The 16,435-nt window shown below is 32.3% G+C and overlaps 1 protein-coding gene across 1 annotated transcript in view; it reads left to right on the top strand.

The window, feature by feature from the left end:
• Nucleotides 1–16,435, top strand: part of LOC143226813 (tRNA (32-2'-O)-methyltransferase regulator THADA-like) — a 70,675-nt gene that overhangs the window by 29,125 nt on the left and 25,115 nt on the right. Inside the window, exons 13-14 of the mRNA XM_076458252.1 lie at nt 2,577–2,681; nt 11,315–11,425. Coding sequence (XP_076314367.1) covers nt 2,577–2,681; nt 11,315–11,425 — 216 coding nt within the window. The remainder of the gene's footprint in view (nt 1–2,576; nt 2,682–11,314; nt 11,426–16,435) is intronic.

Raw genomic sequence — 16,435 nt, 5'->3', positions numbered from 1 at the left:
CTCTTGATTTAGAGTTTTGGTTTTTCCATTCTTTTGACCATCCTTATAAACCACAACTCTTGATTTAGAGTTTTGGTTTGACCATTCTTATAAACCACAGCTCTTGATTTAGAGTTTTGGTTGAGAGCTGTTTGAATATTATGTTTCAACAATTTCTGTTATGTGTTTTATTTAAATGATTCCTACCTATTAATGTACTACTGTAAAAATTGAAGGCTATCTAGCTCGTAATAAAAGCCATACTGAGAGATTATAGGAATATAACAACAATTACAACTGAAGAAAAGATTGTCTGTAAAATGTAATTCTACAAAAATGCATATTCTAACTGAGGAAAAAATTAGGACACCCTATGAAAGCCTGTGTATTTTTGTAACATTTTTGGATATATAAATATTTAATCTCAATTTTAACAATACTGAGAGTTTATAGGAATATAACTAAACAATTAAAACTGAAGAAAAGACTTTTCAAGATCTTCTGTAAATGTAATTATACAAAAATGCATATTCTAACTGAGAAAAAAGTTAGGACACCCCCACATTTATCCCCACTTAAAATGGCTCAACTCACACACAGATGTATCACACCAGGTGCACATGATTAGAAGATTGTTACTCAGCATTTTGAATGAGGTTTGCCCTATTTAAACCTCAGACATTTAGTTTGGTGTGCTCCTGACTGTCGAAGTGAGAGTGAGCACCATGGTGAGAGCAAAAGAGCTGTCTGAGGCCTTCAGAAAGAAAATTGTAGCAGCTTATGAGTCTGGTACGGGATTTAAAAGATCTTGAAATCAGCCATTTCACTGTTCGGAAAATAGTCAACACATGGAGGGCTTTCAAAACAACTGCCAACATGGCCAGCTCTGGTCTTCCAATCAAGTTCACCCTGAGAGCAGACTGCAAGAAGCTAAAAGAGGTCTCCAAACACCTTAACATGTCACCACGGGACCTACAGCAGGCTCTGGCTACTGTTGATGTGAAAGTGCATGTTTCTACAATCAGAAAGAGACTGCACAAGTTTAACTTGCATGGGAGGCATGCAAGGAGGAAACCTTTGCACTCTAAGAGAAACATCAAGGCCAGACTGAAGTTTGCCAGAGTGAATGTAGACAAAGACCAGGACTTCTGGAATAATGTTCTTTGGAGAGATGAGTCCAAAATTGAATTATTTGGACATCAGAACAGAGGACACGTTTGGCATAAACTAAATACAGCATTCCAGGAAAAGAACCTCATACCAACTGTGAAGCATGGAGGTGGAAGTGTCATGGTTTGGGGCTGCTTTGCTGCAGGAGGACCTGAACAGCTCACAATCATAAAATCCACCATGAATTCTACTGTGTATCAGAGGGTGCTTAAGGATCATGTGAGACCATCTGTAAGAAAATTAAAGCTGAAGTGGAACTGGACCCTGCAACATGACAATGACCTAAAACATACCAGTAAATTCACCAAAGACTGGCTGAAAACTAAGAAATGGAGAGTCCTGGAATGGCCGAGTTAAAGCCCAGATCTTAATCCCATTGAGATGCTGTGGGGTGACTTGAAATGGGCTGTACATGCAAGAAACCCCTCAAACATCTCACAGCTGACAGAATTCTGCATTGAGGAGTGGGGCAAACTTTCTTCAGACCGATGTCAGAGACTGGAGGATGGCTACAAGAAGCGTCTCACTGCAGTTATTTCAGCCAAAGGGGGTAACACTAGCTATTAGGGGGTAGAGTGTCCTAACTTTTTCCTCAGTTAGGATATGTATTTTTGTAGAATTACATTTGCAGAAAATCTTGAAAAGTCTTTTCTACAGTTTTAATTGTTTAGTTATATTCCTATAATATCTCAGTATTGTTAAAATTGAGATTAAATATCTATATATATCCAAAAATGTTACAAATATACACAGGCTTTCATAGGGTGTCTTAATTTTTTCACATGACTCTATATTCTCTTTATTGTTTTTCATTCTAAAATGATGAGAATGGTTAAACACAAAATAATATATAAAATTATTGCCAAAGAATTTGCCAGCAACTGTACTTTGGAAAAATGTGTTACTGAGCATGTTTATTCTGTTTCTTTTCCCAGGTTATTAAGCCTTAAAGGTACAAATGTGTAAAGTGTCATACCGAATGTACCCTAATGAGTAGATGTTGTTAACAGTATTCTTTGATAGATTATTTCGTCAAGTATTCATGATGAAACTTTGTAAAGTGGACAACAACTGCCTGTTGTGGAGACATGAGTGTAGAGGAATGACATTTCAAAAGTCTTCAGCCTATTGTCTTCAGGTCAGTGTGTAATAAAAGGTGGAAGACTTTCGAAATGTCATCCTTTAAACTAGTTTCTCCACAACAGGCAGTTGCCATCCACTTGACAAAGTTTCACCATTATTCTTTTATGTTTTGTGTTGTCATATATGTGCTGCACATCTTCAAAGTATTTGTTTGTGATACAGTCGTTCATAATATAATTAAATGAGTAGGTAAAAACAAACTGTTATTGTATGTTGAGTATATTTTAAAGAGAAAACCTGCTCTGAGTATCAAATAGTTGCCTGAAAAGAACACATTTTTATAGGGAGCTATTGAAGCTTGTAGCTCTGCACTTCACCAGGTATGTGCTTCACTGCTGAAGTCTTCTGACATAAATCTTGCAGCATTACCACAAAAGACTTTGGAAAAGGTAAGTTTCCAGGGATTGTGTCATCTTGATATTTCTAACCGTATTTCACAACTTTTAATACAAAGAATATAATGCATTTTGTTAGTATGTAGTAATCTAAAGAGGTTAAGAAGGGAAAATGTTTTCACATTTTCTCAGCTAAAGATATTAACACAAATTCACTGTGCCGACAAGTATTTCGTAATACAGGTAAAAGTGTATTAAAGTATATATAGTATTTGAAAACTATTAAATAAAGGCATATTACCATAATGTTTTGGAACAACATGGAATCTCTAGGTCCATCTTGGCTGTACCATCTTCTAAACTAAACTAAAACTATTAAATAAATTTAGAAAAAATTCTTAAAGCTGATGTCATTCATATAGTTATCAAGTTTTCTTTAACTTCATTTAAATTTATTGCTTCCACAATATCCAAAATCCAACCACCCTGTTAGAAAAATAAAACTGTCTTAGCTGAAGATGACTCCTGCACTGCCAAAATTTATAGTTGTGTTACAACCTTTTCAGACTTGTATTCAATATTTTTGTAAATACAATGTGAAATCATATTTGCTCTACCAGTAACAACAGCACACTGCTTATTAGGCCTTAGTGATTTTACAACTATTACACCAAGATCCCTTTCAGTCATGACACTGTTAAGGTTATCCGCATCCAAATTATACTTATAATTCAAATTATGATAACCCTGGTTCATTTATAATAATTAAACCCTGTCTGCCATTTATTTGCCTAACTCGCTAATCATGTAAATCGTTTTGTAAATCAAGAGCATCCTCTTCACAGTCAGCATCATCCAAGACCTCAGTGTCATCTGTAAGTTTAATTAATTTATTGATTATTCGTTTATCTATGTCATTGAATTGATCTAAACGTTCTACAATTGATCCCTGAGGTACCCTACTTGTGACATTGATCCCTGAGGTACCCTACTTGTAACATTGATCCCTGAGGTACCTTACTTGTGACATTGATCTGCTTTCTTACATCCAGCCACTCTTCTGTTGAATTTGCTAACTTATCTCCCACACCTATAAAGATAAATTTTTACAAGCTTTTATGTGCCATCTTGTAAAATGGTTTTTGAAAATCCAGATACACCAAATCTACATCCTTACCTTCATGTACAAAAAAAGTAACCTTTTCAAAGAGGAAAGTCATCCTGAACTGTTTTCAAAACCTTTCTCCCTTATGGTTTGACTTTAACATTTACCAATCTTTATGCCTGAAATTAAAATCACCCATAATTATAACTCCATTAATGGCTGAGACCTTAATCTCATTGTAAAAATTTCTCACTGACTTCATAACCATCTGGCGGTCTGTAACAAATATCCATTAAATGCCTCTTCCTTTTATATCCAGTAATAGAAACCCAAATGTCTTCAATCTCCTTATCATTATTTTTAATATCCTTAACTTGCAGAGAATGTAACTCACATTTTGGCCTGCCATGGCCAGGTGGATAAGGCACTTGACTTGTAATCTGAGGGTTGTGGGTTCGAATCCCCATCACACCACATATGCTCACTTTTTCAGCCTTGGAGCATTATAATGTGATGGTCAATCCCACTGTTCGCTGTTAAAAGAGTAGCTAAAGAGTTGGTGGTGAGTGGTAATGGCTAGTAAAGATAGCCCTTATGTAGGTTTGTGCAAAATTCGAAAACAAACAAATTCACATTTTACATATAAAGCCACTCCCTCCTCCCACTTTTCTACTGTTAAATAGTCTAATTCTGAGGAAATTTCTGTCATAAAAATTATTTATATTTAATCATGTTTCAGTTATTCACATTATATCAAAATCGTCTACTCATAACAAAAGTCATGTTTTATTATACTTCTAACGTTACAATGTTAACAGTTAAGACGACTCGTATAACTACCTCTATAATCATTTCCTATGCTGAACTGTTCTTATTCATTTTGTATTTGGTTTTTTGGCCTTGAAAACAACCTAGTTCCAGTTTAAAACCTCCCTTACAGCTGAGTTAACACTTGTAACAAACAAGCCAGCTTCTACCCAAATTCAGTTACGCTTGTTTTTCTTTACTTATTAATTAGCTCCTCTGAGCTACTTTTTCCTTCATCATTAGCTCATACATGCATCACATAATTTGCATTTTTACTAGCCCCCTTTATTTTATGTCCTATTCTGACAGTTATATCCTCCACCTATACCCCTGGGCAGCACAATGTGATTTTTATCTCCTAATTTACCCTGCAGACTATCCTGTTTACATGCCTTGTTTAAGAATCACCTATAACTATAACCTCCTTATCTGCATTCACTACTAAATATTAATATTTTCACATTACTGTAAGTAAATAGAGTAAGCTAAAATCCTTTTAATAGTCCCCCACTGGTAAGTCTGCAGATTTACAACACTAAAATGAGGGGTTCGATTCCCCTTGTTGGACTCAGCAGCTACACTGATGTGGCTTTGTTATAAGAAAACACACACACACACACACACACTTTTACTATTTTATATAGTAGTTTATTAATAATAACTTGTCCACAAATTACAAGTATTGTAGTATGTGTAGTGTTGACATAATGTCAAGTATTGTAGTATGTGTAGTGTTGACATAATGTCAAGTATTGTAGTATGTGTAGTGTTGACATAATGTCAAGTATTGTAGTATGTGTAGTGTTGATATAATTAATGTCAAGTATTGTAGTATGTGTAGTGTTGACATAATGTCAAGTATTGTAGTATGTGTAGTGTTGACATAATTAACATCAAGTATTGTAGTATGTGTAGTGTTGACATAATTAATGTCAAGTATTGTAGTATATGTAGTGTTGACATAATTAACATCAAGTATTGTAGTATGTGTAGTGTTGACATAATTAACATCAAGTATTGTAGTATGTGTAGTGTTGACATAATTAACATCAAGTATTGTAGTATGTGTAGTGTTGACATAATTAACATCAAGTATTGTAGTATGTGTAGTGTTGACATAATTAACATCAAGTATTGTAGTATGTGTAGTGTTGACATAATTAACATCAAGTATTGTAGTATGTGTAGTGTTGACATAATTAACATCAAGTATTGTAGTATGTGTAGTGTTGACATAATTAACATCAAGTATTGTAGTATGTGTAGTGTTGACATAATTAACATCAAGTATTGTAGTATGTGTAGTGTTGACATAATGTCAAGTATTGTAGTATGTGTAGTGTTGACATAATTAATGTCAAGTATTGTAGTAATATTAGCAGTGTAGTGTTGACATAATTAACATCAAGTATTGTTGTAGTATGTGTAGTGTTGACATAATTAATGTCAAGTATATTGTAGTATGTGTAGTGTTGACATAATGTCAAGAGTATTGTAGTATATGTGTACTGTTGACATAATTAACATCAAGAGTATTGTAGTATGTGTGTAGTGTTGACATAATGTCAGAATGTATTGTAGTATGTGTAGTGTTGACATAATGTCAAGTATTGTAGTATGTGTAGTGTTGATATAATTAATGTCAAGTATTGTAGTATGTGTAGTGTTGACATAATGTCAAGTATTGTGGTATGTGTAGTGTTGACATAATTAACATCAAGTATTGTAGTATGTGTAGTGTTGACATAATTAATGTCAAGTATTGTAGTATATGTAGTGTTGACATAATTAACATCAAGTATTGTAGTATGTGTAGTGTTGACATAATTAACATCAAGTATTGTAGTATGTGTAGTGTTGACATAATTAACATCAAGTATTGTAGTATGTGTAGTGTTGACATAAATATTAACATCAAGAGTATTGTAGTATGTGTAGTGTTGACATGTGTAGTGTAACATCAAGTATTGTAGTATGTGTAGTGTTGACATAATTAACATCAAAGTATTGTAGTATGTGTAGTGTTGACATAATTAACATCAAGTATTGTAGTATGTGTAGTGTTGACATAATGTCAAGTATTGTAGTATGTGTAGTGTTGACATAATTAATGTCAAGTATTGTAGTATGTGTAGTGTTGACATAATTAACATCAAGTATTGTAGTATGTGTAGTGTTGACATAATTAATGTCAAGTATTGTAGTATGTGTAGTGTTGACATAATTAACATCAAGTATTGTAGTATGTGTAGTGTTGACATAATTAACATCAAGTATTGTAGTATGTGTAGTGTTGACATAATGTCAAGTATTGTAGTATGTGTAGTGTTGACATAATTAATGTCAAGTATTGTAGTATGTGTACTGTTGACATAATTAACATCAAGTATTGTAGTATGTGTAGTGTTGACATAATTAACATCAAGTATTGTAGTATGTGTAGTGTTGACATAATTAACATCAAGTATTGTAGTATGTGTAGTGTTGACATAATTAACATCAAGTATTGTAGTATGTGTAGTGTTGACATAATTAACATCAAGTATTGTAGTATGTGTAGTGTTGACATAATTAACATCAAGTATTGTAGTATGTGTAGTGTTGACATAATTAACATCAAGTATTGTAGTATGTGTAGTGTTGACATAATTAATGTCAAGTATTGTAGTATGTGTAGTGTTGACATAATTAACATCAAGTATTGTAGTATGTGTAGTGTTGACATAATTAACATCAAGTATTGTAGTATGTGTAGTGTTGACATAATTAACATCAAGTTAAGTATTGTAGTATGTGTAGTGTTGACATAATTAACATCAAGATATTGTAGTATGTGTAGTGTTGACATAATTAACGTCAAAGTATTGTAGTATGTGTAGTGTTGACATAATGTCAAGACATTGTAGTATGTGTATGTGGTGTTGACATAATGTCAAGTATTGTAGTATGTGTAGTGTTGACATAATGTCCAAGTATTGTAGTATGTGTAGTGTTGACATAATGTCAAGGTATTGTAGTATGTGTAGTGTTGACATAATGTCAAGTATTGTAGTATGTGTAGTGTTGACATAATGTCAAGTATTGTAGTATGTGTAGTGTTGACATAATGTCAAGTATTGTAGTATGTGTAGTGTTGACATAATGTCAAGTATTGTAGTATGTGTAGTGTTGATATAATTAATGTCAAGTATTGTAGTATGTGTAGTGTTGATATAATTAATGTCAAGTATTGTAGTATGTGTAGTGTTGACATAATTAACATCAAGTATTGTAGTATGTGTAGTGTTGACATAATTAACATCAAGTATTGTAGTATGTGTAATGTTGACATAATTAACATCAAGTTTTATAGTATGTGTAGTGTTGACATAATTAATGTCAAGTACTGTAGTATCTTTAGTGTTGACATAATTATGTCAAATTTTGCAGTAGGTATAACATTAATATAATTAGTGTTGAATGTTGTAGTAGGTATAATGGTAATAGAATTTCCATATCAATTTATTGTAGTAGGTTGTGTTGATTATACAATTCCTCTATTACATCTTGTAATGGCCAGGTGGTTAAGGCATTTGACTGGTAATCTGAGGGTCATGGGTTTGAATCCCAGTTGCACCAAACATGCTTACCCTTTCAGCTATGGGGGTGTTATAATGAGAAGGTCAATCCCACTATTTGTTGGTAAAATAGCAGTGCAAGAGTTGGCAGTGAGTGTTATTGACTAACTGCCTTCCCTCTACTCTTACACTGCTAAATTAGGAATGGCTAGCATAGATAGCTCTTGTGTATGTTTGTGCAATATTTAAAAACAAACAAACATCTTGTAATAATTACATTAATATAATTTAGCAATTTAAACTAGTAGGTTTTGTTAATACAATTTCTTTATTGTGTTGTAGTAAGTTGTGTTGATGATATAATTTCTCTGTTAAACGTTGTTGTAGTCTTATTGTTAATATAATTGCTTTGTTAAATATGGCTTTTTTTATTAGTTGCTTCATTCTTGAAGTATATTGAAGTTTTTCCCTACAAGACTAAGCTATTGTTATTATGTGTGCTTCTTTTACAAGAAAGTGAAGAAATCTATTAGGCCTAATATTAATGTCTTGTAACAAGCAGAATTGTAATCATTCTTTATTTGCTTGTAATAGACATATACACCACAGCTGTTGTTGGTGTAACAAATGGTTTGTATAAACGTTGTGTTCAGACCATTACTGTGTGTATTATACCCCAGCCAGCCTGAACAGCTCTGGATTGACTGAAACGACATAAGTAATTGGTATTACAAATATAGTAAGGTTGGAATACAAGTTATACTCTCTTCTAATTCTCGAAAATTTCTAAGGGACTAGACCAATCATGTACTGTTTAGAAATGTATAATAGACCTAATACTAATCTGATAACAAGACCCCATCATCTACTGTTTAGAAATGTAATAGACCTAATACTAATGTGATAACAAGACCCCATCATGTACTGTTTAGAAATGTAATAGACCTAATACTAATGTGATAACAAGACCCCATCATGTACTGTTTAGAAATGTAATAGACCTAATACTAATGTGATAACAAGACCCCATCATGTGCTGTTTAGAAATGTAATAGACCTAATAGTAATGTGACAACAAGACCCCATCCTGTACTGTTAAGAAATGTAATAGACCTAATACTAATGTGACAACAAGACCCCATCCTGTACTGTTAAGAAATGTAATAGACCTAATACTAATCTGATAACAAGACCCCATCGTGTACTGTTTAGAAATGTAATAGACCTAATACTAATGTGATAATAAGACCCCATCGTGTACTGTTTAGAAATGTAATAGACCTAATACTAATGTGATAACAAGATCGAGATATTCAAAATTCAAGTTTCAACCACTGCTGCTACAGTTACTGCAAATACTAACAACTTTTCTGGCTCTTTTGTAGTTTTAGTTATCAGTAAATATTAAATTGACACTTTGAGACTTCTCTGTATTGCTGATGCCTTTCCTTTTCTCAGGTATCATTATCAATAAGTGATAGGTGAAACCCAATGTGTACCATTTAACACTCCATGATTATTTCCTAGTAAATAAGTAACTTTAGTGTTGAGTTTAAATAGAGGAAACATTACTTTTTCATTTTTTTGCAGAAGTAGATATTTTGAAATTCAGATTTTTTCACAACAAGTTAGTAAAACTGCAGTTGTCACAATTTTTTCAGGGTTACATTCAAGATGTAATTAAACTATTTTATTTTCAAATATTATACATTAATCTTGACATCAAAACACAGATGATAAATGAATTTTTAATATCATATCAGTTTTAATTCAAAAATGAAGTTGCAGAATAGTTTCAATCACACTTTGTCTGCATAAAGTGACATTGTGTAGTTGACTTTTACTGTTTTCTGTTTTTCTTATTATCCCTCTGTGATGTTTAACATAAATTGTTTAATGTTATAGGCGTTCTTAAGGCATAATATAATTTTTATAGCCCTTCACCTCCACAAATTATATTTCATATTTCTTATTACACCATGGATAATAAATAGAAAAACAAAATTTTGCTTTATCAAATACTTGTAGTGCTAGCTCGTACCCAATAGAGATTTTTAGTTATTTTACTTACAGGTTCGTGAATAAGTTGCTATCACTAAGCTGAGATTGACTAGCTAAAGGAGTTCCTTTAAAGCAGTTATGGTATAGTTAGAAAAATCAGTTGAATTATATCAGTTATATGTATTCTTATTATGTTCACTTTTAATAAGTGAATATCTGAAATAAGTTCTTAATGTATCAGTATTATCATTACACAAAAAAGTAGGCTTAGGTTTTCCAGGTAGGCTGACAGCAAAATAACAAAAACCCAATGTCGGTACTGAATTTCTTGTTTTAAATGTATATTTATTTTATTTTAGAGTAGGTTAATGGTACCAATTATGTAAATGATTTCTTGTGAAATAAACTTGAGAAAAACTTGTTTGTACATCATGCAATGCCGTTATTTTGTTTGTACATCATGCAGTGCCGTTATTTTGTTTGTTACAACATTCAGTGGCATTATTTGTGTATTATGTCATTGTCATAACTCATGGTATGTCATTCATTGTCGTAGCTTATGTGTTACGACATTCAGTATCATAACTTTTATGTTACATTATTCAATATTTTTGTCTCCTTGTATTCACAGACAAATCCATTAGTAAAAGTACTTAATTAGAAAATCTGAATTTTTGTGTATGAAAGTCTTGGAATGTTTACTGAAAGTTTTTCAAATTTTGATATTTATTATATATAAGTTATGACATGTAAACTTTTACAGTTACCTGGTGTTTACAAAATTTATCAAAATAGCCAAGCCCATATAGAGATCAAAAATTACTTGAAAATAACTTGTGACAACAGTGCATGTATGACACATTTGATATGAAAAAACTGTAACAAACATATAACAAATCTTTGTCGGGTTTAAAATGGGGTTTGTGGAACATACCAATATGTCAGATGATCATTCCCAGAATGGCTGATATAAAGCAGCTGAGTGTAAGTTTGGTGGAGAACTTCTAGAAAGTGATGTGATTACAAGCAACATTACATCCTGGTATGGAATGCTGTTGTCATGGTTGAGATTGAAATGTGAAAACTTGAAAACTGTAATCTATTTAAACAGTGTGTGTGTGTGTGTGTGTGTAATGTTTTGTTAAAAGTCTCCACTGATTTCAAGTGTCATCCATGAAAGTCAGAGTTTATATTTACTTTGTTTCTTCCATTTTCAGGTTTATGTTGGTATAATGAAAACTGCTGTAAACTGTTCTACGACTCGGCGATCAGCCGGAATTTCCCTTCTTGTTCAAGCCGTAGTCACAAGTGAACCAGATTCACAACATGTATGATAGATTATTTTTTTTGCATATTGTATTTCTTCAGCATGACATTTTTATATTCCCTTCTCTTAAGCATAGGTTTCTCTGTATCCAAAGTTAGAAGAGAATTCACTGTTTAATGGTTTTCATTTTCTTGTGAAACATCCTTTTTACCTTAGAGGTGTTAAAACAGGCCATACATTTAATTGCTAGTTTAGGCTGATTTATGTTGTGAATTCTGGGTAATTTGGGAGAAAAAAATACTTTGTTTATATTTTTATTTAAGTTAAAGTACATTACTTTTGTGGTTTTCATGTATGTATAAAGTTAAAGTACATTACTTTTGTGGTTTTCATGTATGTATAAAGTTAAAGTACATTACTTTTGTGGTTTTCATGTATGTAGGAAGTTAAAGTACATTACTTTTGTGGTTTTCATGTATGTATGAAGTTAAAGTACATTACTTTTGTGGTTTTCATGTATGTAGGAAGTTAAAGTACATTACTTTTGTGGTTTTCATGTATGTATAAAGTTAAAGTACATTACTTTTGTGGTATTTTTATCTGAAATGTTTGATAAAAGTGGCTGTAAGATGTTGAATTCTGAGATATGAGTGTATTTAGGTAGCTTTAATTGTTAAACCATCAACTACATGTAGAAAACGACTTCACTTAAACAGATAATTTCTAATGCAGGATACAAACACCTTTAAGAGTTAAAAACAATTTGTTCTATCAATATATATATTCATCATTTATTTTTCATCTTTCTATGGTGTATTAAATGTAGTAAGCTGTCTATATAGATTAGTACTAAACAGTAACTTTAATTTATACAGTTAATTCATCAGTTTAACTGGGAGAATGTAGTGCCTTATTAATAAAAACTTGTAAAGATTGAAATACAGTGATATTATACAGTAGTAATGGTGGTGATACTATACAGTAGTAATGGTGGTGATACTATACAGTAGTAATGGTGGTGATACTATACAGTAGTAATGGTGGTGATACTATACAGTAGTAATGGTGGTGATACTACACAGTAGTAATGGTGGTGATACTATACAGTAGTAATGGTGGTTATGTTATACAGTAGTCATGGTGGTGATACTATACAGTAGTAATGGTTGTGATACTACACAGTAGTAATGGTTGTGATACTACACAGTAGTAATGGTTGTGATACTACACAGTAGTAATGGTTGTGATACTATACAGTAGTAATGGTGGTTATGTTATACAGTAGTAATGGTGGTGATACTATACAGTAGTAATGGTGGTTATGTTATACAGTAGTAATGGTGGTGATACTATACAGTAGTAATGGTGGTGATATTATACAGTGGTAATGGTTGTGATATTATACAGTGGTAATGGTTGTGATACTATACAGTAGTAATGGTGGTGATACTACAAAGTAGTAACGCTGGTGATACTATACAGTAGTAATGTTGGTTATGTTATACAGTAGTAATGGTGGTGATACTATACAGTAGTAATGGTGGTGATACTACACAGTAGTAATGGTTGTGATACTACACAGTAGTAATGGTGGTGATACTATACAGTAGTAATGGTGGTGATACTATACAGTAGTAATGGTGGTTATGTTATACAGTAGTAATGGTGGTTATGTTATACAGTAGTAATGGTGGTTATGTTATACAGTAGTAATGGTGGTGATACTATACAGTAGTAATGGTGGTGATATTATACAGTAGTAATGGTGGTGATATTATACAGTAGTAATGGTTGTGATACTATACAGTAGTAATGGTGGTGATATTATACAGTAGTAATGGTGGTGATATTATACAGTAGTAATGGTGGTGATACTATACAGTAGTAATGGTGGTGATACTATACAGTAGTAATGGTGGTGATACTATACAGTAGTAATGGTGGTGATACCAAACAGTAGTAATGGTGGTGATACTATACAGTAGTAATGGTGGTGATACTAAACAGTAGTAATGGTGGTGATACTATACAGTAGTAATGGTGGTGATACCATACAGTAGTAATGGGGGTGATATTATACAGTAGTAATGGTGGTGATATACAATAGTAATGGTGGTGATATTATACAGTAGTAATGGGGGTGATACTATACAGTAGTAATGGTGGTGATATTTTACAGTAGTAATTGTGGTGATATTATACAATAGTAATCGTGGTGATATTATACAATAGTAATCGTGGTGATATTATACAGTAGTAATCATGGTGATATAATACAATAGTAATCATGGTGATATTATACAATAGTAATGGTGGAGATATTTTACAGTAGTAATCATGGTGATATTATACAATAGTAATCATGGTGATATTATACAATAGTAATGGTGGCGATATTATACAGTAGTAATGTTGGCGATACTATACACTAGTAATGTTGGTGATACTATACAGTAGTAATGGTGGTGACACTATACAGTAGTAATGGTGGTTATACTATACAGTAGTAATGGTGGTGATATTTTACAGTAGTAATGGTGGTGATATTATACAGTAGTAATGGTGGTGATATTATACAGTAGTAATGGTGGTGATACTATACAGTAGTAATGGTGGTGATACTATACAGTAGTAATGGTGGTTATACTATACAGTAGTAATGGTGGTGATATTATACAATAGTAATGGTGGTGATATTATACAATAGTAATGGTGGTTATACTATACAGTAGTAATGGTGGTGATACTATACAGTAGTAATGGTGGTGATATTATACACTAGTAATGGTGGTGATACTATACAGTAGTAATGGTGGTGATACTATACAGTAGTAATGGTGGTGATATACAATAGTAATGGTGGTGATATTATACAATAGTAATGGTGGTGATATTATACAGTAGTAATTGTGGTGGTATTATACAGTGGTAATGGTGGTGGTATTATACAGTGGTAATGGTGGTGATATTACACAGTGGTAATTGTAGTGATATTATACAGTGGTAATGGTGGTGATATTATACAGTAGTAATGGTGGTGATATTATACAGTAGTAATGGTGGTGATATACAATAGTAATGGTGGTGATATTATACAATAGTAATGGTGGTGATATTATACAGTAGTAATTGTGGTGGTATTATACAGTGGTAATGGTGGTGGTATTATACAGTGGTAATGGTGGTGATATTACACAGTGGTAATTGTAGTGATATTATACAGTGGTAATGGTGGTGATATTATACAGTTGTAATTGTGGTGGTATTATACAGTGGTAATGGTGGTGGTATTATACAGTAGTAATTGTGGTGATATTTTACAGTAGTAATTGTGGTGGTATTATACAGTGGTAATGGTGGTGGTATTATACAGTGGTAATGGTGGTGATATTACACAGTGGTAATGGTGGTGATATTACACAGTAGTAATTGTGGTGGTATTATACAGTGGTAATGGTGGTGGTATTACACAGTGGTAATTGTAGTGATATTATACAGTGGTAATGGTGGTGATATTATAGAGTTGTAATTGTGGTGGTATTATACAGTGGTAATGGTGGTGGTATTATACAGTAGTAATTGTGGTGATATTATACAGTGGTAATTGTAGTGATATTATACAGTGGTAATTGTGGTGATATTATACAGTGGTAATTGTAGTGATATTATACAGTGGTAATGGTGGTGATATTATACAGTAGTAATTGTGGTGATATTATACAGTGGTAATTGTAGTGATATTATACAGTGGTAATTGTAGTGATATTATACAGTGGTAATGGTGGTGATATTATACAGTGGTAATTGTGGTGATATTATACAGTGGTAATTGTAGTGATATTATACAGTGGTAATGGTGGTGATATTATACAGTTGTAATTGTGGTGATATTATACAGTAGTAATGGTGGTGATATTTTACAGTAGTAATCGTGGTGATATTATACAATAGTAATCGTGGTGATATTATACAGTAGTAATCATGGTGATATAATACAATAGTAATCATGGTGATATTATACAATAGTAATGGTGGAGATATTTTACAGTAGTAATCATGGTGATATTATACAATAGTAATCATGGTGATATTATACAATAGTAATGGTGGCGATATTATACAGTAGTAATGTTGGCGATACTATACACTAGTAATGTTGGCGATACTATACACTAGTAATGTTGGTGATACTATACAGTAGTAATGGTGGTTATACTATACAGTAGTAATGGTGGTGATATTTTACAGTAGTAATTGTGGTGGTATTATACAGTGGTAATGGTGGTGGTATTATACAGTGGTAATTGTAGTGATATTATACAGTGGTAATGGTGGTGATATTATACAGTAGTAATTGTGGTGGTATTATACAGTGGTAATGGTGGTGATATTATACAGTTGTAATTGTGGTGGTATTATACAGTGGTAATGGTGGTGGTATTATACAGTAGTAATTGTGGTGATATTATACAGTGGTAATTGTAGTGATATTATACAGTGGTAATTGTGGTGATATTATACAGTGGTAATTGTAGTGATATTATACAGTGGTAATGGTGGTGATATTATACAGTAGTAATTGTGGTGATATTATACAGTGGTAATTGTAGTGATATTATACAGTGGTAATTGTAGTGATATTATACAGTGGTAATGGTGGTGATATTATACAGTGGTAATTGTGGTGATATTATACAGTGGTAATTGTAGTGATATTATACAGTGGTAATGGTGGTGATATTATACAGTTGTAATTGTGGTGATATTATACAGTGGTAATGGTGGCGATATTATACAGTTGTAATTGTGGTGATATTATACAGTGGTAATGGTGGCGATATTATACAGTTGTAATTGTGGTGATATTATACAGTGGTAATGGTGGCGATATTATACAGTTGTAATGGTGGCGATATTATACAGTGGTAATGGTGGCGATATTATACAGTTGTAATTGTGGCGATATTATACAGTGGTAATTGTGGCGATATTATACAGTTGTAATTGTGGTGATATTATACAGTGGTAATGGTGGCGATATTATACAGTTGTAATTGTGGTGATATTATAC

This window comes from Tachypleus tridentatus, chromosome 9, assembly GCF_004210375.1.
Source record: "Tachypleus tridentatus isolate NWPU-2018 chromosome 9, ASM421037v1, whole genome shotgun sequence".
NCBI classification, from domain to species: domain Eukaryota; kingdom Metazoa; phylum Arthropoda; class Merostomata; order Xiphosura; family Limulidae; genus Tachypleus; species Tachypleus tridentatus.
The sequence above is the reverse complement of the archived record's forward strand: the minus strand, read 5'-3'. Positions and strand labels throughout refer to the sequence as shown.